Here is a 25492-nt window from a genome sequence, read left to right on the forward strand (position 1 = left end):
AGTTTAATAATGAAGAAGAAAGAAGAGGTTAAATAATAAAAATTTTAAACAGTGTCTACCCTTCGGACCGCATAGCGCAGTGGATTAGCGCGTCTGACTTCGGATCAGAAGGTCGTGGGTTCGACTCCCACTGTAGTCGATTATTTTTTTTTTTTTTTATTTTTTTTTTTTGGGACGAAGTGGTCCATTAAATTTCAATATGTATAAAAATAAGGAATAGCATGGAAGCCTGACTTTGACCACCAAAAAAAAAAAAAAAAAAAGCATGGAAGCCTGAAGCTTACGGTCCCACAGCGAGTAGGAGCTGTAATCTCTCTCTCTCTCTCTCTCTCTCTCTCTCTCTCTCTCTCACTTTCTAGGGTTTTAGCTCTCTCTGCATTCTCAGAAATATTTGAACACTGACTTCTCTCTCTCATTTTACTCCCATTTAGCTGTAATTCAGCTCAACTTTTGTCTTAGGGAGGCCCAACTGTTAATTTTACATGATGCAAAATTTCCATTTGTTTCTGTTTTGTTGTTGTTGTGGATAAACATATTTCAATTTGACATAAGCACCTGTATGAATGACTTTATCTACTTATTGTAATTGAAAAATGAAGTCTTCTGCTACGTTTATCTTTCAGGTTGTTTTTTCCTATTATTTTTGGTTTCTGTGAAGATTGGGGAAGACTAAAGGTAAGAAATGGAACATCTTGTGTTGTGAGAGGCACAACTGTTAATTTTACATGATGCAAAATTTCAATCAATTTCGGTAAGTAAGCACCAAATTTTAATTTGTTTCTATCTTTATAATGGGAAATTGAAGTCTTCTGGTACGTTTATCTTTCAGGTTGATTGCAGGGCTTTACACATTCTTGGTAAAAATGGCTTCCATGGTACAACCCTCACCTCTGAAGCTGCGGGAGGCTTCTGCATCAAGAGAAGATGATAAACTTATCATAATTCCTTTAGGGGCTGGTAATGAAGTTGGCCGGTCTTGTGTGTACATGTCCTACAAAGGGAAAACTGTGTTGGTATGCCATTAACATAAATGCATTATCATTTTTTGAGTATTGAATCTAGAATTCTTCTTCTTCCCTCTCTTGACTCTAATTTTTTTTTTTTTTTTCCTCCTTCTTTCTTGCTTTTGTGATTTTGGGTCACCTTCCCATGAATGATAGTTTGATTGTGGAATTCACCCCGCATATTCGGGCATGGCTGCTTTGCCGTACTTTGATGAGATTGATCCTTCCACAATTGATGTCCTCCTCATTACTCAGTATTTTTTTTTTTTTTTTCATTTTGTATTTATTTGATCGTATGTTTAACTCATAAGTCATAGCATCAATAAAGTTTCTGTTATAAAAAAAAAAAAAAAGAAGAAAAAAAAGAAAAAAAAAAAAGTCATAGCATCAATACTGCAATGTCCTTGCTTTCCCTGCAGCTGTAGTATTTTATGTGTCAGTTGCTTGTGAAATGATAAAACCATCAGACATGACCCTTTGGGTCAAAATATTTCTTATTTTAATTGAATGAGCTAACCATTTCAGTGTTTATTCTGGTTGAGGAGAACTTACTTTGCCTTTCTTTCTCTCTGACTAATTTCTTAGAGTTTTAAGAGATGAATTTTAATAGGAAAACTGCTTTGTGCTTAGGGCCGGTTGTACTATGCCCTTCTTGACAATCGTGTAAAGAATTTTTGTAATATGTAAGAAGTCATGAACCATGCACAATCACATTGTATTCTACACATCAGACTTTTTTTATATATTTGGCAACATGGTTATAGATGTCTCTGATTTCACCTTTTGCTGCCAAATTCATATGCAGAAGTGTCCTAATATTCTGATGATCTCTCTTAGTTTGTATAAATAAATTTTATGATACCTCATTATTGTAGACTCTTCATATTAGGTCATACTTTTGCCTGCAGCTTTCACTTGGATCATGCTGCTTCCCTACCTTACTTTCTTGAGAAGTTTTTCACTTTCTGAATAAATAATTATATAATTAGTTTGTATTTTATTTTCCAGGGAACTAATATCTCTGTAACTTTTGATAGACCACATTCAAAGGCCGAGTCTTTATGACTTATGCAACAAAGGCCATCTACAAGTTGCTTTTGACGGATTATGTGAAAGTGAGCAAAGTTTCCGTTGAAGATATGTTGTTTGATGAGCAGGACATAAATGCCTCAATGGATAAAATTGAGGTTTGTTGTCTTCCCATGACCTATGTGTTCATTGCCACAGGTTTTTGTTCCCAACTGAACCTTGCTGTCACAGATTGTACTAAATTTGAGTTATGTTGTTTTCAATGATGCATGTTTGAACCAACCAAAATTTTCCAGCATTACAGCTTGTAGTTGTGGCTGTGTTTCATAGGTGATGTATGTTTTCTCTTTGCCAAAATTCCCAGTGATTTGTGCAGAAAAAGTAGTGTTTTCAAGAATCTGAGATGTATGTTATGTGTTTCAATTGGCATTTGTTGACCTGGTTAATATTTCAGTTTGGTGCAGGCCAGTTGGCGATATTAGTACTTTGAATTGGTTAACATTTTGCTCATTGATGGACTCTCAACCTCACCATCTTTACATCATTATCCATTTATCTTTATTTAGTAGTCTTAATCTGAATACTGGTGTTGGATCCTTACTCCTTTACACCCAACAAGACATGAATGATTTTCTCATGATTCTTGTCTAACAGTGTATGGTAATTGTAGGTTATTGATTTCCATCAAACAGTAGAGGTGGAGGGCATTCGATTTTGGTGCTATACTGCCGGTCATGTCCTTGGTGCTGCTATGTTTATGGTTGATATTGCGGGTGTTAGAGTCCTCTACACTGGTGATTATTCACGTGAAGAAGACCGGCATCTCCGTGCTGCTGAGACCCCACAGTTCTCCCCTGATGTATGCATTATTGAATCCACATATGGTGTCCAGCACCATCAACCTCGGCACATCAGAGAGAAGCGATTCACTGATGTTATCCATTCAACAATCTCTCAAGGGGGTCGTGTCTTAATTCCTGCTTTTGCACTTGGCCGTGCTCAAGAACTTCTCCTGATCCTTGATGAGTATTGGGCAAACCATCCTGAGCTCCAAAATATTCCTATTTATTATGCTTCCCCACTTGCAAAAAGATGTTTATCTGTATATGAGACATACACCCTTTCCATGAACGATAGGATCCGCAATGCGAAGTCAAATCCCTTTGTATTCAAGTACATATCACCACTAAAGAGCATTGAAAATTTCAAAGATGTAGGCCCGTCAGTGGTGATGGCAAGCCCTAGTGGTCTTCAGATTGGGCTGTCAAGGCAGCTATTTGATATGTGGTGCTCTGATAAGAAAAATGCTTGTGTTATTCCAGGTTATGTGGTTGAAGGGACACTAGCTAAGACAATCATCAATGAACCGAAGGAGGTAACTCTTATGAATGGACTCAGTGCTCCTCTCAACATGCAGGTCCATTACATTTCATTCTCTGCTCATGCAGACTCTGTTCAGACAACTGCATTTTTGGAAGAGCTGAGGCCCCCTAATATAATCCTTGTTCATGGAGAAGCTAATGAGATGGGGAGGCTCAAACAGAAGCTGATGACCCAGTTTGCTGATCGTAACACCAAAATCCTCACCCCAAAGAATTGCCAGTCCGTTGAAATGTATTTTAACTCGCAGAAAATGGCAAAAGCTATTGGAAGGCTTGCTGAGAAGACCCCTGAAGTTGGTGAAAGTGTCGGCGGTTTACTGGTTAAAAAAGGCTTTAGTTATCAAATAATGGCTTCTGATGATCTTCATGTCTTCTCACAGCTGTGCACAGCAAATGTCACCCAACGGATTACTATCCCATTTGCTAGTGGCTTTACTGTGATAAAACACCGGCTTAGCCAAATATATGAGAGTGTAGAGTCTTCAGTGGATGAGGAATCTGGAGTGCCAACATTGCGAGTGCATGATCGGGTGACGGTGAAGCAGGATACAGATAAACACATTTCACTACATTGGTCGTCAGATCCTATAAGTGACATGGTGTCAGACTCCATTGTGGCTCTTATTTTGAATATCAACCGAGAAGTCCCCAAGGTAGTTGTTGAATCAGAGTACGTAAAAACTGAGGAAGAGAACAGGAAGAAGGCGGAAAAGGTCATTCATGCACTTCTTGTATCACTCTTTGGGGATGTGAAGCCTGGAGGAAATGGGAAACTAGTGATTAGGGTTGATGGGAATGTGGCAAAGCTTGATAAACAGAGTGTGGATGTTGAGAGTGAAAATGAAGGTCTCAAGGAAAAAGTAAAGGTGGCATTTCGTCGAATCCAAAGTGCCGTGAAGCCAATCCCTCTCTCTGCAACTTAGCTGCAGTGCTTCGATGTTTACATTGCTGTATTTTGAGTTACTTTTGAATTTTGTAAGCTAACAGATGAATACTGAACAAATGACAAATGCCGTAACTGATTGATGTGTCAATCTACTTGGACTAGTTTTCTGTTTAGATGTTTACAATGCTTTGACCTTCCTGGCTGCTTCTTTTTGATGAATGAGTACCCAAATTTTATTACATGGTCCTTCGTTGAGTCAAGTAGCAGCTGACGTCTGCAAATATCTTTGACTAGCGAGGCACTGCAAATAATCTTGAACACGAGAAAAAAAAGTACAATAACATGCCTTTATTCCAATGCCAAGGCCGCTTCATGAGTATATCCACCCATTTCTGCACTGCCACTGAGTTGAAGAATGTAAAGTCTCATATCTGATATAATAGTGATACCATAAATACTGTTTTGTCATTTTTTACGTAAATAATATATGAAACTAAATTCAAGTTACAACAGCTAGACACTTCAATTCAATGGATTGGAATAATCTTAAAATTGAAGCATTCAAAATTTCACATTTACCCTTGGTTAATGAAAATGCTAAAACATGACACGTTATTAAATAAGGATAAAACAATACATTCACAATCTATTAAAATTTTAAAAAACATTTACCGCAGTTGTCCTCTTCTTTCTTCTGAGACAGTTTAATTATAATAGGTTAAAATCAATTTCAAACACTTTCATTTCATCTGACCGCATAGCGCAGTGGATTAGCGCGTCTGACTTCGGATCAGAAGGTCGTGGGTTCGACTCCCACTGTGGTCGATTAAATTTTACAATGTCCTTATTTTTATTTTTGAAAAATAAGGAATAGCCTGGAAGCCTGAAGCTTACGGTCCCACAGCGACTAGGAGCTGTACTTTTCCGCTCTCTCACTTACTTTTTAGGGTTTTAGCGCTCTCTCTGCATTCTCAGAAACCTTTGAACACTGACTTCTCTCTCTTATTTTTCCCTCTGCTTTATTCTAAATCTTAGGTTCCCTTCTCTTTTTTGTTTTTGCTATTATTTTTGGTTTCTGTGAAGATTGGGGAAGACCAAAGGTAAGAAATGGAACATCTTGTGTTGTGGGTTTTATGTTGTTATTTTTCTTTTCTTCAATTAAGCTCGACTATTGTCTTAGGGAGGAGGCACAACTGTTAATTTTACAGGATGCAAAATTTCAATCAATTTCGGTAATTAAGCACCCAAATTTTAATTTGTTTCCGTCTTTATAATGGGAACTGGTACGTTTATCTTTCAGGTTGATTGGAGGGCTTTACACATTTCTGGGTAAAAATGGCTTCCATGGCACAACCCTCACCTCTGAAGCGGCGTGAGGCTTCTGCATCAAGAGAAGATGATAAACTGATCATAACTCCTTTAGGAGCTGGTAATGAAGTCGGCCGCTCTTGTGTGTATATGTCCTACAAAGGGAAAACTGTGTTGGTATGCCATTAACACAAATGCATTATCTTTTTTTGAGTATTGAATCTAGAGTTATTATTCTTTACTCTAATTTTTTTTTTCTCTTCTTTCTTGCTTTTGTGATTTTGGGTCACCTTCCAATGAATGATAGTTTGATTGTGGAATTCACCCCGCATATTCGGGCATGGCTGCTTTGCCGTACTTTGATGAGATTGATCCTTCCATAATTGATGTCCTCCTCATTACTCAGTATGTTTTTTTTCCTTTTTATTTTATTTTATCGTATGCTTAACTCATAAGTCATAGCATCAATACTGCAATGTCCTTGCTTCTCCTGCTGCTCTAGTATTTTATGTGTCAGTTGCTTATGAAATGATAAAACCATCAGACATGACCCATTGGGTCAAAATATTTCTTATTTGAATTGAATGAGCTAACCATTTAAGTGTTTACTCTGATTGAGTAGAACTTTGTTTTTCTTTCTCTCTGACTAATTTCTTAGAGTTTTAAGAGATGAATTTTAATAGGAAAACTGCTTTGTGCATATTTCCTTGATTTTCTTATCAGTTGAAAAGATTATATCTAATGTAGGACAAGTAGCTCAAATACCAAATTTACAAAGAACTAAATGTCCAATACCAACTATTTACAACAAAGAGCTTTTACACCAAAATGATGTGGGATGAAATAGATAACAACAAGCAATATTCCAGAAGAAGTGATGGTTTGTTAAGAGAAAAAAAGTTATGTCTGAAGTTGAATTAATGGCCAATCAAGGGAATCGGTTTTGGTTTTGAAGTTCTTAAGCTGGAATATGTTATTATGTGTTCAAGGTTTGGAAAGAGGCGAAAACTGAAAATGTTTTGTTTAGATTTGGGTAGCAGAAAACCTAGACTTGGTGACAGCTGTTTGTGGTGTCAATGCAATCAAACTAATGCAGGAATTGAAATCAAAGAAGAGGAAGGAAAAAAAACACAATTGTTAGGAATCTTTCGTCCAAAAAAAAAATGTTAAGAATCACTTGTGACCATAGTTGCATGACATAATGTTCAAATATGGCCTTATACCTTGGTAATTGTTGAAACTTATTTTCCATTAGAAAAAACAAAAAAGAGAGTTAAATTTAAGGTGCTTAGATTCCCAAATTCTTATAGGACTGGACTTTCAAATAGGCATATTTCAGCATATGATGAATAGGTATGTCTGCCGATATTGAATATAACTTTGTATGTAGGTTGAGTGATCCTGAAAAGGTTGGATGTTGTACAAGAAGGATATGTTAGTAAAAATAATTACTTTTTTTTTTCTTTAGATATGGATTTTATGTACGCGAGCTCTTTAAGATGTGATTATTTTAAGAAATTTATTGAATATTGTTGAAGGAAAAAGTCAAATAATATGTCATGAATTCTTCTCATGTTTTTATTTACAAGTGATATTGTCTCCATGATCAATAATTCCTTCTGAAATTTCGCTGCTAAGAGCGGTGCGGTCCCCTTTCCCCTTAATTCTCAGATTAACATATTTTACATTACAAAAGATACAACACATAAAAAATACTAGTAGTAATTGGCATTAGAATCGAAGTGGACCAGCAGTTCAAAAAAGATGCTAATAGTAAATGGGGAATACAATTGAAGTGGACCAGCAGTGCACAAAAGATACATCCCTCATCCTACAGTTGATAGAAAACCACAAACAAAATAAACGAGCAAATATCCAACCATGCAGAAAACATAACAAAGGCCACCAAAACAACAATCAGGAAATCGAAAGGTTCTCTTCTTAGGGCCAGTTGTACTGTGCTCTTCTTGACAATCACGTAAAGAATTTTTGTAACATGTAAGAAGTCATGCGCCATGCACAATCACATTGTATTCTACACATCAGACTTTTTTTTCTTTTTTTTTCATTTGACAACATGGTTATAGATGTGTCTGATTTCACCTTTTGCTGCCAAAGTCATGTGTGGAAGTGTTACCTCATTATTGTAGACTCTTCATCCAATTGTACTAATGTTAGGTCATACTTTTTGCTTGCAGTTTTCACTTGGATCATGCCGCTTCCCTACCTTACTTTCTTGAGAAGGTTTTCACTTTTTGAATGAATAATTATATAATTAGTTGTATTTTATTTTCCAGGGAACTAATATCTCTATAACTTTTGATAGACCACATTCAAAGGCCGAGTCTTTATGACTTATGCAACAAAGGCCATCTACAAGTTGCTTTTGACGGATTATGTGAAAGTGAGCAAAGTTTCAGTTGAAGATATGTTGTTTGATGAGCAGGACATAAATGCCTCAATGGATAAAATTGAGGTTTGTTGTCTTCCCATGACCTATGTGTTTATTGCCACAGGTTTTTTGTTCCCAACTGAACCTCCCTATCACATATTTATACTAAATTTGAGTTGTGTTGTTTCTAATGATGTATGTTTGAACCAACCAAAATTTTCCAGCATTACAGCTTGTAGTTGTGGCTGTGTTTCATAGGGGATGTATATTTTCTCTCTGCCAAAATTCCAAGTGATTTGTGCAGAAAAAGTAGTGCTTTGAAGAATCTGAGTTCAGTTGGCATTTGTTGACCCAGTTAATATTTTAGTTTGGTGCAGGCCAGTTGGCGATATTAGTACTTTGAATTGGTTAACATTTTGGTCATTGATAGACTCAACCTCACCATCTTTACATCTTATCCATTTATCTCTGTTCAGTACAATCTTAATCTTTACATCTTATCCTTTACACCCAACAAGACATGAATGATTTTCTCATGATTATTGTCTAACAGTGTATGGTAATTGTAGGTTATTGATTTCCATCAAACAGTAGAGGTTGAGGGCATTCGATTTTGGTGCTATACTGCTGGTCATGTCCTTGGTGCTGCTATGTTTATGGTTGATATTGCCGGCGTTAGAGTCCTCTACACTGGTGATTATTCACGTGAAGAAGACCGGCATCTCCGTGCTGCTGAGACCCCACAGTTCTCCCCTGATGTATGCATTATTGAATCCACGTATGGTGTACAGCACCATCAACCTCGGCACATCAGAGAGAAGCGATTCACTGATGTTATCCATTCAACCATCTCTCAAGGGGGTCGTGTCTTAATTCCTGTTTTTGCACTCGGCCGTGCCCAAGAACTTCTCCTGATCCTTGATGAGTATTGGGCAAACCATCCTGATCTCCAAAATATTCCTATTTATTATGCTTCCCCACTTGCAAAAAGATGTTTATCTGTATATGAGACATACACCCTTTCCATGAACGATAGGATCCGCAATGCGAAGTCAAATCCCTTCATATTCAAGTACATATCACCACTAAAGAGCATTGAAAATTTCAAAGATGTAGGCCCGTCAGTGGTGATGGCAAGCCCTGGTGGTCTTCAGAGTGGGCTGTCAAGGCAGCTATTTGATATGTGGTGCTCTGATAAGAAAAATGCATGTGTTATTCCAGGGTATGTGGTTGAAGGGACACTAGCTAAAACAATCATCAATGAACCGAAGGAGGTAACTCTTATGAATGGACTCAGTGCTCCTCTCAACATGCAGGTCCATTACATTTCATTCTCTGCTCATGCAGACTCTGTTCAGACAACTGCATTTTTGGAAGAGCTGAGGCCTCCTAATATAATCCTTGTTCATGGAGAAGCTAATGAGATGGGGAGGCTCAAACAGAAGCTGATGACCCAGTTTGCTGATCGTAACACCAAAATCCTCACCCCAAAGAATTGTCAGTCTGTTGAAATGTATTTTAACTCACAGAAAATGGCAAAAGCTATTGGAAGGCTTGCCGAGAAGACCCCTGAAGTTGGTGAAAGTGTCAGCGGTTTACTGGTAAAAAAAGGCTTCAGTTATCAAATAATGGCTTCTGATGATCTTCATGTCTTCTCACAGCTGTGCACAGCAAATGTCACTCAACGAATTACCATCCCATTTGCTAGTGGCTTCACTGTGATTAAACACCGGCTAAGGCAAATATATGAGAGTGTAGAGTCTTCAGTGGATGAGGAATCTGGGGTGCCAACATTGCGAGTGCATGATCGGGTGACGGTGAAGCAGGATACAGATAAACACATTTCAGTACATTGGTCATCAGATCCTATAAGCGACATGGTTTCAGACTCCATTGTGGCTCTTATTTTGAATATCAACCGAGAAGTACCCAAGGTAGTTGTTGAATCTGAGGACGTAAAAACTGAGGAAGAGAATGGGAAGAAGGTGGAAAAGGTCATTCATGCACTTCTTGTATCACTCTTTGGGGATGTGAAGCCTGGAGAAAATGGGAAACTAGTGATTAGTGTTGATGGGAATGTGGCACAGCTTGATAAACAGAGTGGGGATGTTGAGAGTGAAAATGAAGGTCTCAAGGAAAGAGTAAAGACTGCATTTCGTCGAATCCAAAGTGCGGTGAAGCCAATCCCTCTTTCTGCAACTTAGCTGCAGTGCTTCGATGTTTTTGTTTCTGTATTTTGAGTTACTTTTGAATTTTTTAAGCTAACAGATGAATACTGAACAGTGAACAGTAACACTACCAACTGACAAATGCAGTAACTGTTTCCTTCCTTTAATCATCTATGTGTCAATCTACTTGGCTAGTTTTCTGTTTAGATGTTTACAGTGTTTTGACCTTCGTGGTTGTTTCTTTTTAATGAACGATTACCCAAATTTTATTACATGGTGCTTAGCTGAGATCTGCAAATATCTTTGATTGGCACTGCAAATAATCTCATAATCGACATCCGTTGGCCATTTTACTTTTACATTGGTTTTTAATTGGGGAAACATTTTCACTTTCACTTTTAGCGGGCAATAAGGGATGGTTTTTATTTTTTATTTAATTAATTTATAATTTTTTTTTTTCTTTACTACAATAAGAGATGTTTGTATTGTACGCCATACAAAGTATGTTTCAAAAGTAATAAATTATTCAGCCCATATTTTCTCTATATAATTTTTTTTTTTCCTTATACCTCCAATAAAAGTACTAATTTCAAGGATTCATCATGTTTCTTTGGATCAATTTCTGAGAAAGGAGATAATTCCTTACGTAATTGAATTTTAACCTGGCAGAGAAAATCCGGATGCACGTTAATTTTGTGCAGAATATGCCTTGCTTAGAAGAGAAATTGTATTCTAGAGAAGTGAAGTTAGTATTTCCATTTTTGTTTAGTTGAATAAGAGACTGAAAAGTATCATTTTCAAGGAAAAGGGCTCATGAAATAAAAATTGAATGGGGGAAAAAATATGTATTCAATCCGAAAGTTTTAGCCTAGTTTCGTGCCGGAAGTGATTTTTTGCCTTTATCTTTTTGTTTTTCTTTTCAAATGGAATATTTGAACAAATAATTAGTTTTAATGGCACATCTGGACAAGAATTATGAAAAAAAAAAAAAAAAAAAATCATTTATGCAAAAACTCATAACTAACATGTTAAGAGTACATACAGCTAATTTCGTATAGTGAAAGTTATACACACATAACAAATAATACATGAAAAGGGTTTTACAATTTCTACAATTGAATTTGAATTTGAACATGGAACAATATCACGCAAGCATCCTCCAAGTTGGCACCCAAATCGTGGCGACCTCCAACTCCGACTGGCCTACAAGAAGAGAATATAATAAACACAAAACACAGCAAACTACATTAAATAGGTATTGGATCATTTTCAGAGCACTCAAGTAGAGATGCTTCATAAGACTCAATAGGAAGTTTTAGATTTAACAATAGTGAACAACTCCAGTAATTTTTTTTACGTAGCAGCATGCTTCCAAACTTTTCTTACTTGCAAAATATACTTGAATATCTCAGACTTCTACTTAATAAAAACATAAACAAAACAGAAAACCAGTTTTGACTTTGATGCTATTCATCACAGAATTTGACCAAAGACAACTCAATTCAAGGTGACTTGGTAATGCAGCAAAATAGTAGCAACAAAGTCGTAGTAAGGCTAATTGTCTTCCATGCAGGGTTACTATTTAAGTAGAGCAAATATATACGAAGATATTGTAAGAGAACTCAATGGCTTCTGTCCGACTCAGAACCATTATAGGTACTGCCGTGACTCCTCCCACGTCAGCTTTTCTGTTCTTTTTCTGGGCCTTCTTAGAAAAAAAAACAAAGACAATAAATTTAGTGATGACAGACCATACTTACTATGCCTTGCTTTCGAGCAAGTGTAAATACAAGGTAAGATATATAAAACTTTTAGAACACTAGCCATATTGGGGGTGTAACCCAAGACAAGAACTCAGGTGGATGGTGAATGCTCTTAAGTACTACCACTCGAACTACACGCCTCTTCCAAGACAACATTCTACTAGTAAAGCAGTCAACAACACATGATTAACATACACAGCACTCAGCAGACTACATAGTATGTTGACAGACTAAATGGTTGACACATTCTTTGTTACAGAGCTTAAAGCATAATTCAGATGGTGGTGAGCCACTCGATGGAATTGTCAGGATAACTAAACAGCGATGACAAATTAATAAGACATGGAAAAACAACTTGTGGTAAAGAGGCTTAGAAGACTTGTAATAATTCATTTCACAAGGAACTAACAGAAGCAACACCCCTCTCCCGAAAATAGAAAGAAAAACCAAATATAGAAATCAATAGGAAGTCAGCAAAAGTGCAGACAACTAACAGCTTAACAGCCAGGGAACACCAGCAGTAACTTCAACACAAACAACACCTGCCCAAACTTTTTTCTTTTGATTGGAAACACAAATATTTTATTCAGAATCTATAAACTAAAGTACAACAACAGTGTTCAAGCTGTCCACTAAAGTACAAACAATATCCATAACCAGACAGCTCTTTCCAAACATCAAAAGGTATAAATAAATAAAAGAATACAAGTTTATAATAACAGAACCCCGGAAAATAATAAGCTATGGAAGCAAAAAATGAATTAATCGAAAAAAGAAAAAAAAGACTCAACCTATCTGGCTTCTATACATAACCTCATCATTTTAAGTTTCCTAATCCCCCACCTGAAACTTCAACTAAAATCCAAAACTCAGGGCTTCATTTCAATCACATACCTTTTCTACCTGGTTTCAAATAAGCACTGCAAACTCTGGCGCCCTAATCTCATGCTTGGTGAGACTCCACTGTTTCTCCACAGTGAAAAATTACTTATATATGCCCAAAAGAAGATAAGACTGAAGGATTCTGTAGGCAATCAAGAGTCTGATCTGGAAGTTGTGAACGATGAGAGAAGACCTGCAGCCTGGGCAGGTAGAATGTCACCAAATGTCGACATGGCGGCTGCTGATCTATCCTTGAATATGCCCACTTGCCCATCTGTTAGCATTGATCCCAGTTTCAATGTGCTCTCTCCAAATATGCTTCTAGCCTGCCAATTACAAGGAACATCATATTCACAACCTGGCTATCCAAATATGGCAAACAAGCAGATAACCATAAAAAATTTCTCCATATAAATCCTATATGCAGTAGACTCGCAAATCAAAATCAAGTTGACACAAAAGAGTAAAAATTGTATACCATACCACTCAAGTCTGGATGGTATTAAACAATATTCACACATAAGAAGTTTATGAGAATTTTGTATCTAAAATCAGCATATTGCCATCANCTTCCAAACTATAAACTTTGGATATACATCAATAGACCTGGCAATGTACTGTGCTTTAGCATGTTCGTATTGTGTGGAAATATACTAAACCCAAACCAAGAATAACATAAACAAAATATAATATATTGCCATAAAAACTGTGTCCAACACATTATATATCAGATACAACAATCCAAAACATGTTAAAGAAATACAACCCAAAAAAATGTATACTCTGAAGAGTTTTTTAAAAGGAAAAGAAAAAAAAGCATCTATCATGAAGAAAACATGTCACTAACATATTAACCTGGTTCACCAATGGCACTGACTGAACCTTTGAGATAAGGTGTCATCATAAGTTAACCCATTACAGATCCGAACCGAAAATACTCCACCAGAAAACTTAACTTTTAGTTCATGTCAGTGTTGTGCTATTGTCCCATGTATGACTTCCCCAAGTCTAATAATGCCATTAAAAATTTACATCTCAAACAACATATGCATTCCTATTCCAATATGAAATCAATACTTGTTTAAATGCAACTACGAAAATAGGAAGAACTTGTGACAAGAAAAACTAAAGAGATAGAAAGCCTTGCCTGCATGAAAGATTTAAAAATTGGTACTGCAACCCCAAAACTCGAGTTATCATCCAAATCAAGCTTACTGGACAGGTCTCCATTTGCATAAGATTTCCAGGTACTTCTCGAAGAAATATCATCTGAAGATGTTGGAATGGACGTCTTAGCTGTCCCTCTTGAAGACAATGCTGGGGCACTGGAACACCAAAATGAAGTCAAAACTATGAACCCAATATTGAATGGTACCCTTTGGCAATAACTATTTTTGGCCAGAGTTAAAACTGGAAAACACTAATATGCAGTCATATGTAACTGATCAGCCAGTTCAATTCAATTTATATGTATAAGAAATTTGAAAAGACTCAAAATTGATAACACATGCCTGTGGACACCATGTAAAGGGGTTGCTCAAAAAGTAGAAAATAATTTGAGTTTCAGAAAACGTACCTGATGGGAAGGTACTTGAAGCGAGGAACTGAAGAGCATCTCATTATATTGGACTCGGAATTAGTAGGAAGTTTTTGAACAGTATCTGTATACATGCGATTAAGTTGCACAAAGAATCCGAAAAGGACAGCATGCCGTAGGTATGATTGCCTCTCATTTTCCCAGAGATATGGCTCATACCTGATATGAGATAAAGTAAGAAAACACAAAGTCAAATGCCTAATTAGTTACAAAATTATTTTAAAATGCTATGAATAATTGATATACAACACAATATTATAGATATCCCTCCATTTTATTTTTGTTTTAGCAGCACTCTGGCTTAGGAATCTAAAGACACATAGCCAGAACAACCAAGCCATGAACTCTTGATCTCACCTCCCAATCTTATTCTAAAAGGAGGAGGAGGTGCCACTAGGCTCAAGAGCCACTGGAAATGCACATAACAGAATATTATAAGATTTTCTCTTAGGCGAGATCCAGCTCAGGATTGCCACAGGAAAAGAAAAAGATCCAGCACAGGATACTTGTCGGTGCATTCATAATATCACCACACATCATTCTATCCCCTATCAATACTAGTCACTATCACTTTTTCCTAGGTAAGATAAAGATATTAGCTAATTTTTTTCCCTATAAGATCCAATACGCATTGTGACCAGAATATTAGCTAGCCAAGACATAACCTGGAAACTCCTGAATATTCATTTTCCTCTGAAAGCAACAATTAGGGACAGCCTTTTAACGGGAACAATGGGGGAGAAACATGCATGTAAGGAGACACCACTCTCAGATCCAAACTTTTGGAAAATCTTTATACTCTTTAAATTTTATTCACAAGAATGAACAAACTCACGTAAGCCAATCTATGGGATCCAATCTTTGTGAAAGGCGATTTATCAACCCATCAAAACGCTCTCTAATGACAGACTTCACGTGGCTTTGTTCCTGCTTCCGTCTGAAAGGACTTTTTGCCTTTAGGTTTATAGATGGCTCCTCACTCACATTGGAATCACCCCCAGAAAGAACATCAACAACAAATCTCAAATCTAACAAAACTTGCAAAACTCCTTTTTCAGACACTTCAGTTCCACCAGCCTCTAGAGTAGAAAGGAAGTCCCCATAAATATCGATGACCTACGTGAAAATATTGCAATCACATAAACAATCAAAGAGAAATAGTTGAGAGTAGAAATCACAACTATTGTTTAACAAAACAACTTGCAACTTCTTCATTCTTCACATAAATATCACAAAGTAAACACCTCTGAGAGTGCAAGATAAGAAGATAGAGTTCAAGCTAAGTGATAGTAACAATTTTTTTTTAGAAGAAACAAAATTAAGACAAAAAAGCGGGGGTATTCAGAAAATTACAAGTAAGAATAAAAAACTGATGGTTAATGGCCTTTGGGTCTAGTGGGTGGCATGTGGAATAACATACTGATGGTTAAAGCTTGAGAAATAACAAGGATGGGTCAGATTTGGGATTTAGGATTTCGTTGGGAAAAACAATTACATATTGATGAATACAGAAAAGATGAGTGAAGTCAGACATCAAGCTGAGTTACATACCTTTTCCAACAACTTTGATGCAAACTTGTGCAGAATTGTTTTGTCAAGAACATGACCTCCAATTCGATGAACTTCTTTGCATACACGGAAGAGAAACGAGGTTACATAGAGGGAAGGCATGCATGGGAGCCAAATTCTCAGGTCTGATTGGTTATCATCAGACTGCTCTTGCTTAACTACTGTCTCTTCCCAACCCTGCCCAAATAATGAAAATTATGGTAAATTGTATTCTAATCAACATCATACTTGCAAACGACAAACAGCATAGCGTAATATACCATCAACTTGGTCTTAAACAGAACATAAGCACTCCAATATCTTGGTCAGCAGATGGATGAACACAAAATGTTCTTCAGAAATACTAATAAAACGTGCACTTAAACACACTACTATGTTAAGCCAACCCATGGATTTGCTTTAAAAGCAAGCAACCAATTTTACTTCTTCAGGTCTGTTTCATTTAACACCATATCATTAGTCCTGCATTTGTAGGTATAGACAAATTTTTGTGATGAATGTTTGTTTACCATATCATTAGGCCCACTTTCCAATAATCACTGATTATAGGGTGGTTGCTGACCAATTATCAAATTATAATAATCAAGACCACCTTGCAATATCAAGTTTAGGCTGTTCAGCTTCGAAAGTCTCTAAAGCCCTTTCATTTCTCTTTTTTCTAACTGAAAACAGATGAAAAGGATCTTTTGCACTTCCCAATTAGCATCCAACAACTAGTTTATTACCAGTCATGTAAGCTCTCAATTTATTTCACTTATACTAATTAAAAGGCATAGTTAATTGATAGCAGCACCGAAAAAGATACACACAGAAAGCAGTGTGTTAAATGCAACTTACCCTCAGAGGACTTGATGATGACAAAGCATAATCTTTTTCAAGATCATCAGAAAGAATAACTGAAAGCTCATCGGACAACCATGACATCCACAAACCATGCGCTCTAATGCGGAGATCTCGCATAGTTACATTAAGTTCTTCAAGTTTAGGGCTTGCACTTTGGCTTGCTCCAAGCAATGCAGCAGTAGCAGATGAAGTGTGCCTTTTAGAACCCAAGGGGCTATCAAACACGGGAGAATCAGTGGGGGCTCTAGATTGTCTCAACATGGATGGTAACTTATCGAAAACTGCAGACCCAGTTGCATTTGCCCAAGACCTTGGAGGGCCAAGTATGATGGGAATGTGTTTGGAGTGGTTCTGCAATGCAAACAAGAGTCTCCCAATGAAAAGTGCCCTCTCAACGGTTACCAGCCCTTGCTTGTCTTTGCCACTTTCCAAATTCCCAAGCTCACTATTCAGTTGCATCAATATAACAGATATGGTTTGGTAACATTTATCTTGTAGATAGGGTGCCAGATCCTTTAATCTAAGGGCTGCCTTTGGAGATTCTAAGAAACACAGTAAGTCATCAAGAACCCCCTGACAGCTACCATCCACAGCATCCCTAATACCACTAGCTTGAGGACCAAAATAGAAATTGAGACAATTCTCTTCACAAGGCAGAGCAGAAGTACCCTTTTTACCATGATTCGATTTGGCTTCTACAAACCAAATTCCACCACCAGCACCAAGAAAATCAATGGGTTCACCCTCCTTAACGTTCACGGCCCTCGTGAGCTCCTCAAACCTGCGGTCCACAATCACCTTCATCCTCCCGACAAATGCTGGTTCAAAGATACTGTCCCATAGGTCCGAATCGTCTCCCAGAACAAGTTCACTCATTCTACTCCAAGGCAGGTCAATGTTGGACCCGAAAACATTCTTGAGCCACTCCAAGCTCCCTTCTAATACCTCTTTGCTATTCATAGTCTCCCTAATCAACTTCTCAGCTGAGGCGAGCTCATGGCCGCTGCCAATGGCATCAATGAGAAACCTCCCATTGATCTTATCCACCATCTGGCCTCCACAGTCCTTAAGCCACGAGCGACAAGCCTTGGCAATATAATCCTTCTCCAGCATTCCCATGGCGGCCTCCAGCTTCTCCCTGAACGAGTTCCAAAGCTTGACCTCCTCATCCGGGTTGGGAATTCCACCAAACAGTTGAGATGCAGGTGGGGAACCCAAAACCACTTTGTAAAACAACGGCATGTCGTTAAACACCCGCAAGAAGAGCTCCCCAACCTGCCCCACAGTCACTTGAATCACCCTCAAGGCCTCGCACAGCACCGAAACGACGTCGGAGCACTGCGCATCGACACCGCAGGCGTTGAGTATCTGCAAGACCCACGACTTCCGAGTCTCGAGGAAGAGCGAGAGGACGTGCTCGGGGCGGAGGTCGTCGATCAGAGCAACGGCTGCCAATGCGTCGGCGTAGGAGGAGATGGGCAGCTGGAGCTCCCGATCGAATAGGCGGTCGCGGGCGCGCTGAGAGATCTGAGACTTGAAGCTGTCGACGATCTGCCACTGGTGCTGGAGCAGAGGGAAGTTGGAGAGGAAACGCACGTGACCGGGGAGCGTGAGGATGGAGTGCACGTGACTGGCGCGGGAGTAGCGCGCGGCAGACTCGAGGAACATGGACTCGTCGAGGCAGCCCCAGATGTTCTCGGGGGTGTCGACGAGGTACTTGACCCGGCAGGCAATGCCGTAGATGCGGTGGCGGGTCGGGTCGTGGCGGGAGGGGTCGGGCGGGTCGGGGGTGGAGGCGGAGGAGGAAAGGGAATCGATGGAGGCGTGGACGGAGGAGATGTTGAGGGAGATGGAGTGGGAGGAGCGCTTCATGAGGACGATGGAATCGGCGGAGTCGATGAGATCGCGGTAGCGGGTGCCGACGAGCTGGCGGAGCTCCTCCATCTTGGATTGGATCTGGGTTCGGGTGGTGGACTCGACGGTTCGGATCTCGGAGATGGGTTTGGAGCGGAAGAGGGCCTCGGCGTCCCTGGAAGCCGCGGCGGCAGTGGCGGAGGCGGCGGAGGTGGCGCCGCCACTGAGGCCATCGCCGGAGCTCACTCTCATTATCGATGGTTGGGATTTTTGGGCTGGGTGAGTTCAGAGATGACGAGGCGGTTGCGGTTGCATTTGCAGTGGATCAAAACGACATCATTCTCCCTCTTTTTTGTGTTTTTGATCAATTCGTTGGTCCTTTATTAATCGAATCGAAGTTGTAAAACTCTAGTCTAGCTGCTAATTTTGCCTGGTAGATGCTCAACTTGGGCCTGCATATCTCTGATATCTTAGCTGTGGGCGTTTTTAGTCTGTTTGTTTTTGGGCCCTCATTTGTTGCGACTCGCGAGAGAGACAGATATTTAAAGTAGAAGAAATCTCAATTTTGCTGACACAACACAACTACAGATTTTCATGCAATCATATATTTTGAATACCTTTTTGGTCATTGTATTTTACACAAAATTTCAATTTAGTCACTGAGAACAAATTTAGCTAAATTGATCATTGTATATATTTACAGTTTGTTTTCATTAAAAATTTAACGATGAACCTATAAATTGTAAATTTTGCTTAAAAAGTGACTGATTTAGCTAAATATTTATCTTTGTGACCAAATTGAATTTCCATGTAAAACCTAACGACCAAAAAATCATTTAATACATAAACCTCCATAAAAGATAAAATACATATATATTTATTTATAATAGCGTAGGTGCAAGAAGGTGCAGTTGCACCTCCTGTCAAGGGAAAATCTCTTAGAGAGGCTGGAATATACATGTGCCCACTCCTAAGAGGCTTTGCTTTTTTGTTTGCTTGCATTTTGTTTATGTTTTGTTTTTCATGAATTATGAATGACCTTAGTATTGTTTAAATTCTAAGGGTATTTACTTTTAGCATTTTAAATACTGCCCCTCCTCTAAAAATTCATGGCTCTGTCATCATTTATTTATATATAAAAAGATAGAGGTCTATTTATATATAAAAATATAGAGGTACAGAATGATGAAACATTCAAAATACTAAAAATATCCTTAGTTAATGAATTTATTTGCAAATGAAATTTTTTTTATTAAATAAAGATAATATAGCAAATTAACAATTTTTCATATTTAAAAATTTTTAAAATAAAAAATAAAATAACAACATGGATCACATTTTCTTGGTACACAACAACCAAATCATTTTCCTCTTTTTAAGAAAAAAGACAAATATATTATCCGATAGACAAAATGTCAAATACATATGATTTCATAAATAAATTTGAAACTGCCGTAGAAGTGGGTGTAGAAAAAGTGAGAAAGCACTTTTGATAAGAACCACACAACATTTCTTTGGAGAAGGACCCATGATCAGTATTATTGAGTGCATTGAATTAGTTGTTATGATAATAAATAAATAAATAAAGGTTTATTTGTTGAAATGCCCTTTGTAGTTTTTAAATAGTTTTAGTTTGCCTCATGACTTTTTAAATGACTCAATCTCCTCCTTGAACTTCCACAATGTGATCAAGGTTGCCCTATTCTGTTAGTTTTCAGATGAAAATCGTTAAATCAGATGACATAATATGAGTATTTTGGTAAATGTAACTACTAAAAATTCAAATTAAATATAAAAAATTCTTGAAATGTTTACCATGTTTAAAAATATATAAAATAAAAATAAGTTAGGAATAAATTTTTAACAACACTCAGCAGCCCATCCCAACTCCTGAGCTAGACGATCTTGTCAAGCCCCTCATCTTCTCTCTCTTCCCACCAATTCTCCCTCTCATCTCTCTTATCTCTCCATCACTTCCCCTATTATCTCTCTCATCTCTCCCTCTTTTCCCGTGCAACTTAGATATGGAGGAGAGAGTGATGCCAGATAAATATCTCCCCAAAATTGTACCATGTTCTTCCACAAAACCGAAGCCAACCCAAAGTCCACCATTTCCAAAATTTATAAAACTCCTCAATAAGTAACTCAATAAAGTTAAAAATAAAACAGAAGAGCAATCAATACATAGTATGTGGGTGATGAATGATGAGTGATTGAAGAGCAAAATAAGAAGGGGTGTGTAGGTGATGATGATGGAGGATGAGTGATTGGAAAGAGAACGGGGAATGGAGGAGAGAGATGATCCCGATGACGATGAAGTAGAGGAAGGTAACGCGGAGGATAGAGGATGGTGGTCGACGTTGTTGTCCAGGTTGCTGGGTTTTTAATTTTTTTTGTTCAAAAAATTAATTAATTTTTAAACATTTAAAATAATTTCTCTAAAGAAAAAAAAATATTTATTTTAAAACCACCTATGCCACATTAGTTGATTTAATGATTTTTATTTGAAACTAACAGAATGGAGCAACCTTGGTCACATAATGGAAGCTCAGGGGAGAGATTGAATCATTTAAAAAATAAGGGGAGGGGACAAACATAGCCTATTTGGAAACCACAACATTTGAACAAATAAGCCCAAAAAAAAAAAAACAAAACAAAAGAATTTTTAACCGAAATGGTCCTTCAACTATTGCTCGAGTTTCATTTTGGTCAACAAATTAAAATTTTCATAATAGTACTCCAACTCTCTATTATCAAAATGGTCGTACCGTCAAAGTTTGATAATATTATTATTACCTTAAATTGAGGAGTAAAATTATTCATATGAATTAAAGTATTAATACAATAATTAAAATTAAAGGAAATAATTATAAAAATATGAAAAATTAAAGAGATGTTCGTAATTTTTTTTTCTTTCCATTTATGGAAAACTCAAGGAATGTGCTAACAACTCCTAGAGACTTCAAATCCATGGATTTGTTCACTCAACAAGCTGGTTTTGGCTCCTCTGTTACCAAGATGGCTGATTCTAGGTATGCTAGATATAATTTATATAAATTTAAAGTCATTGTTGGGTTCCCTCAGCTAATACTTTGTCAAATGCTGGAAAATAGTGGCTTGTTCATAATGGCTCAGTGTGAAGAAATCTTCCCTAGGAGAGGCTCAAAACGCACACATGACCAACTTATATGGCAGACAAGTAATTGTGTTCAACGGAACAATGGACAGAGAGAGGAATTAGGTGAACAACTATCAGTGGGTTGCGGGGATGGACTAACTTTGACGGTTTTGCTCCTCAATTTCACGAAATAATTGACAGACTTTGACGGTCGGACCGAAAAATTTAGTCAGTAGACCAAAATAAAACTCGAGCAATAATTGGAGGTGACCAAAAATTTAGTCCATGAAAAGTTTCGATAAAAAACCCTATATATATTTAATGATTTATTGACCCAGAGTCTTGTAAATAGGTCAAAATAAATTTCCAATATGGGACAAAGTTCAACTCAAACTTGCTTATAAAACAACATCAGTTAATATAAAGCTCTTCTAAGTTTAGATTTCCTTACTTAAATCAATCCAGACCAAATTAATCTCTCACAGATGTCCTTGTTTGAATTGAAATTGTGGTATTTTTTGGGTACTTCTTAGCTGATCTCGACTGTGATTTGCCTGATCTAAGGTAATTTAGTGTTGCTTAGGTGGCATAGGTTTAACCTTTGTATAGTAAAGGAATTAGAATGCAAAGAGAACTAAATTAGTTTTATCAAACTGTTTTTATTTATTTTATAATTGGGGTAAATTATGAATGTAAAATCATCAACTTCCTAGTCTAGTTGTCTTTGTTAATTTTCATTTCTCCAACTTATTGTGCTGTATCAAGGCATGATCGTAAGTGGATTGTCAGTGCTTTGAATTAGTTGTGATAAGAAAAAAAGGGCATTCCGCACTCACTGGCGGACCCAGTAAGGCCCAAGGAGGTACAACACCTCCCTTAGCCGGAAAAACCATTGTAGGTGCTTCAAATTGCCCATTTGCTCAACTGGTGCACAGATTACCTTATTTCCATTTTCAACATTTAAGTAAATGTCTTTGTCCTTTTACTTTTATTTATTTTTATATTACTCCATTTACTTAAGTTTACAATGTAAATAAGGAAGTACCTCCCATTTGGATTCAAATAAAAATACTAGAAAATCAAATTCTCACCAAATCAAAATATGAAAATTCGATTTTAGTGCAAAATACGATTTAGGCTAAAAATGATAGCTCATTAAGTCAGTATATATTTCATAGTAAAATCCCATAAAATCAAGTTTTCATATTTGATGTGTAAGGAATAAAAGCCGCCAAAAATTATCTTGAGAAAATGATTATTCCAAAAAACCATTTTTCATACTTAGTCAATATTGCACCTCCGCTGAAAAATTTCTGGGTCCGCCAGTGCCCGCACTTGATTTTCCTTATGTCTTTTTTCTTTTGACTGACCTATAAATTAGTCACTAACGACCTTGTCTAATAAACTCTCATGACTTGCCAATTGCTTTGACCTCCAAAGTTTACCAAACAAATAGAAATAGTTTGTTAATAATTGTATTCCCTATCATAATTTACTTCTTCATTCATTATTTATAGGTATAAAAAATCATTAACTTTCTTTTGATTAGTGTAGTCCACCAAAAAAAAAAAAAAAGATTTTGGGATCTGCTTGATAAAAACCCACACGATTTTTTTACGAGGATGGACCACGAGTGTGTTTTCTAATTAGTGGCAAGCATAGGCATCACCCCACACTTTCTTTCATTTCCAGTCTTTTTTCCACTTGGCGGATCTTAATTCAATAAAGGGAAGGGTTGTAGGTGATTTAAAATGAATTTTATGAGTCTAAGCTCAATTTATTAAAAATTTTAAGAGATGCATTAGACAGGATGTACTTTTCTTGGATATCAATGCTTGTAATCGGGGTCAGGCTTTACGTCCCCCCTTCTTTTTTCAGTTGTTAATCAATAAAGTTATCCCTTGTACCGCCGAGGTTTCTTCCACACAAAAAAGAGACGCTTCGGAAATACAAGTCTACTGAGTTAGAATTGGATGAAAGACAAAAGAATGCAGATGGATAAATAATTCCAATCAATACGATCAGATGCTTGTTTATATGTTTTTCTTAGGAAAGAAGATAACAACTCATGACGGATGAGAATATTACAAATCTTGAATTAGTAAGAAAAAGGACAAACAAAAAACATATAGCAAGAATCAAAATCCAGGAGGAGGAAGACAGTAGATGAACATAGCCAAATCACTGCATGTGTATCAAAGGGTTGGTTTATTGAGTTCAAGAACGCCTCCTCACACATAAAAACAATTGAATACTCTGAAACTGACTCATAATTTAGTTTGGATGAGGTAAAATAACTAGAAATTTAGTTAAAAGTCGAGAATTTAAGAGAATTAAGAAATTGACAATTTCCTTGTTTGACAACTTAAACGCGGAATTTATTAACTGATGTGTGGAAAAAAATCATGGAAATTAGGACATCAAATTCTCGAGTTTAATTTCCACCAAAATAGGCATCATTTCACAATTTCCATAGTGCCATTTACAAAATTCGACATACATAAATTCAAACACTGAAATCTTAAATTGCCAAAAATTGAAATGATGGAAATCTAAATTCCATCATTTTAGAATCCTATGTAATTTTCAATTTCTTTATCTAAATGGAGGATAATAGTGTGCCTTTTTCCCAGAAAACCAAATAGAGGATAATAGTGTGCCTTTTGCCAAAAGAAAGTCTAATGAAAAATAAAGGCTTATTTATGTACATTCCCCATGTGCTTTCAAACTTGTCTCAGATTACCATATGTGTTTGAAAACGTCTCAAAGTACCCTCTAACCTTTTAAAAACCGTCTCACGCTACCTATTCTGTTAGTTTTTTTGACGTTCCGTTACGAATGTTGGGCCCCACTTTCTTTTTTCTTCTTTTTTTCTCCTCCTTCCCCTTCCCCTCATTCCAGAACAGCAGCCCCTCCCCTTTATTACTGTTCATAGCTTATTTACGCTCCAAAACTCAGAAATTTCTCATAACCAATACAACTAGCAGCAAGAACAACTCGAGAGGTTGAAAAATCATACCTAGATCGAAGCAAATGGTGCTCGGAATCTCCCAAACGAGCGATGGAGATTTTGGGTAAAAACCGACCAATTTCTTGCTTTTTCCAGCAATTCTAGACGACGGTTGGCAGGGGTTGAGATGTGAGGCTAGTAGAGGACAACGTGCTGGTTCTTTTGATACCCATGTCGTCGCTTGGGGTGGCCGAATGAGGAGATGGCGGCCCAAAAACTGGTCGGATGAATAGTAACAAAGCTGTTCTTGAATTTGGGGGAGGGGGGAAGGAGGAGAAAAAAGGAAGTGGGGCCCAACGTTCGTAGCGGAACGTCAAAAAAACTGACGGAAGGGGTAACGTGAGACAGTTTTTAAAAGGTTAGAGGGTACTTTGAGACGTTTTCAAACACAAGTGGTAATCTGAGACAAGTTTGAAAGTGCAGGAGGCATGTACATAAATAAGCCAAAAATAAATGACATTTTGCGAAAATATGTCCTACACGTTATGAAAGACTAGTATAAAGCTTTTTTAAATCTTTGTCATTTGCTCCACTGAACTCCTTATTCACGTTTTGTTTAAGTGCAAGTATGTGAGAAGAGAAGATCCCGTTTGGACACGTCCTCTCCCCCAAAGATGTATAAATAGCACTCTAGATGACTCATTATTGCTCACAGTCACAGAGTAAGTAGTTGATATAATTTAGCTC

The 25492-nt window shown here is 37.3% G+C and overlaps 3 protein-coding genes and 2 non-coding genes across 13 annotated transcripts; 4 read left to right on the forward strand and 1 right to left on the reverse strand.

Moving 5' to 3' along the window:
* The first annotated feature begins 65 nt into the window (after nt 1–65).
* TRNAR-UCG lies at nt 66–139 on the forward strand. Its single transcript has one exon. It is a non-coding gene; the product is annotated as a tRNA-Arg (tRNA).
* A 108-nt stretch (nt 140–247) lies between these two features.
* Nucleotides 248–10457, forward strand: LOC117614501 (cleavage and polyadenylation specificity factor subunit 3-I-like). Of its 6 annotated transcripts, XM_034343339.1 has the most exons (7): nt 339–675; nt 830–1013; nt 1161–1258; nt 1913–1956; nt 2040–2191; nt 2704–4402; nt 10270–10457. In XM_034343339.1, the coding sequence occupies exons 2-6, from the start codon at nt 864–866 to the stop codon at nt 4336–4338; spliced, it is 2079 nt and encodes a 692-aa protein (XP_034199230.1). In that variant the 5' UTR covers nt 339–675; nt 830–863; the 3' UTR covers nt 4339–4402; nt 10270–10457. The 6 variants fall into 6 exon arrangements, with proteins under 6 accessions (XP_034199225.1, XP_034199230.1, XP_034199226.1 ...); XM_034343334.1 differs by lacking the exons at nt 1161–1258; nt 1913–1956 and adding an exon at nt 248–306 and having other exon boundaries at nt 624–675; nt 2042–2191; XM_034343335.1 differs by lacking the exons at nt 1161–1258; nt 1913–1956 and having other exon boundaries at nt 417–433; nt 624–675; nt 2042–2191.
* Nucleotides 5053–5126, forward strand: TRNAR-UCG. Its single transcript has one exon. It is a non-coding gene; the product is annotated as a tRNA-Arg (tRNA).
* Nucleotides 5230–10375, forward strand: LOC117614500 (cleavage and polyadenylation specificity factor subunit 3-I-like). Of its 3 annotated transcripts, XM_034343331.1 has the most exons (6): nt 5232–5401; nt 5602–5786; nt 5917–6014; nt 7808–7853; nt 7936–8085; nt 8571–10375. In XM_034343331.1, exons 2-6 carry the CDS (start codon nt 5637–5639, stop codon nt 10203–10205), a joined length of 2079 nt encoding a protein of 692 aa, XP_034199222.1. In that variant the 5' UTR covers nt 5232–5401; nt 5602–5636; the 3' UTR covers nt 10206–10375. The 3 variants fall into 3 exon arrangements, with proteins under 3 accessions (XP_034199224.1, XP_034199222.1, XP_034199223.1); XM_034343332.1 differs by lacking the exons at nt 5232–5401; nt 5917–6014 and having other exon boundaries at nt 5610–5786; XM_034343333.1 differs by lacking the exons at nt 5917–6014; nt 7808–7853; nt 7936–8085 and having other exon boundaries at nt 5230–5401.
* A 697-nt stretch (nt 10458–11154) lies between the features above and the next one.
* On the reverse strand, nt 11155–19155 carry LOC117614503 (conserved oligomeric Golgi complex subunit 1). 2 transcript variants are annotated; one of them, XR_004583880.1, is made up of 7 exons: nt 16818–19155; nt 15963–16157; nt 15247–15527; nt 14391–14570; nt 13962–14139; nt 12827–13140; nt 11155–11372 (listed from the first exon to the last, which is right to left on the reverse strand). XR_004583880.1 is itself a non-coding variant. In XM_034343340.1 (6 exons), the coding sequence occupies exons 1-6, from the start codon at nt 18927–18929 to the stop codon at nt 12967–12969; spliced, it is 3120 nt and encodes a 1039-aa protein (XP_034199231.1). In that variant the 5' UTR covers nt 18930–19155; the 3' UTR covers nt 11156–12966. The 2 variants fall into 2 exon arrangements, 1 of the variants encoding a protein (XP_034199231.1); XM_034343340.1 differs by having other exon boundaries at nt 11156–13140.
* Between the last annotated feature and the right edge of the window lie 6337 nt (nt 19156–25492).

Source organism: Prunus dulcis, chromosome 1 (assembly GCF_902201215.1).
Source record: "Prunus dulcis chromosome 1, ALMONDv2, whole genome shotgun sequence".
Taxonomy (NCBI): Eukaryota; Viridiplantae; Streptophyta; class Magnoliopsida; order Rosales; family Rosaceae; genus Prunus; species Prunus dulcis.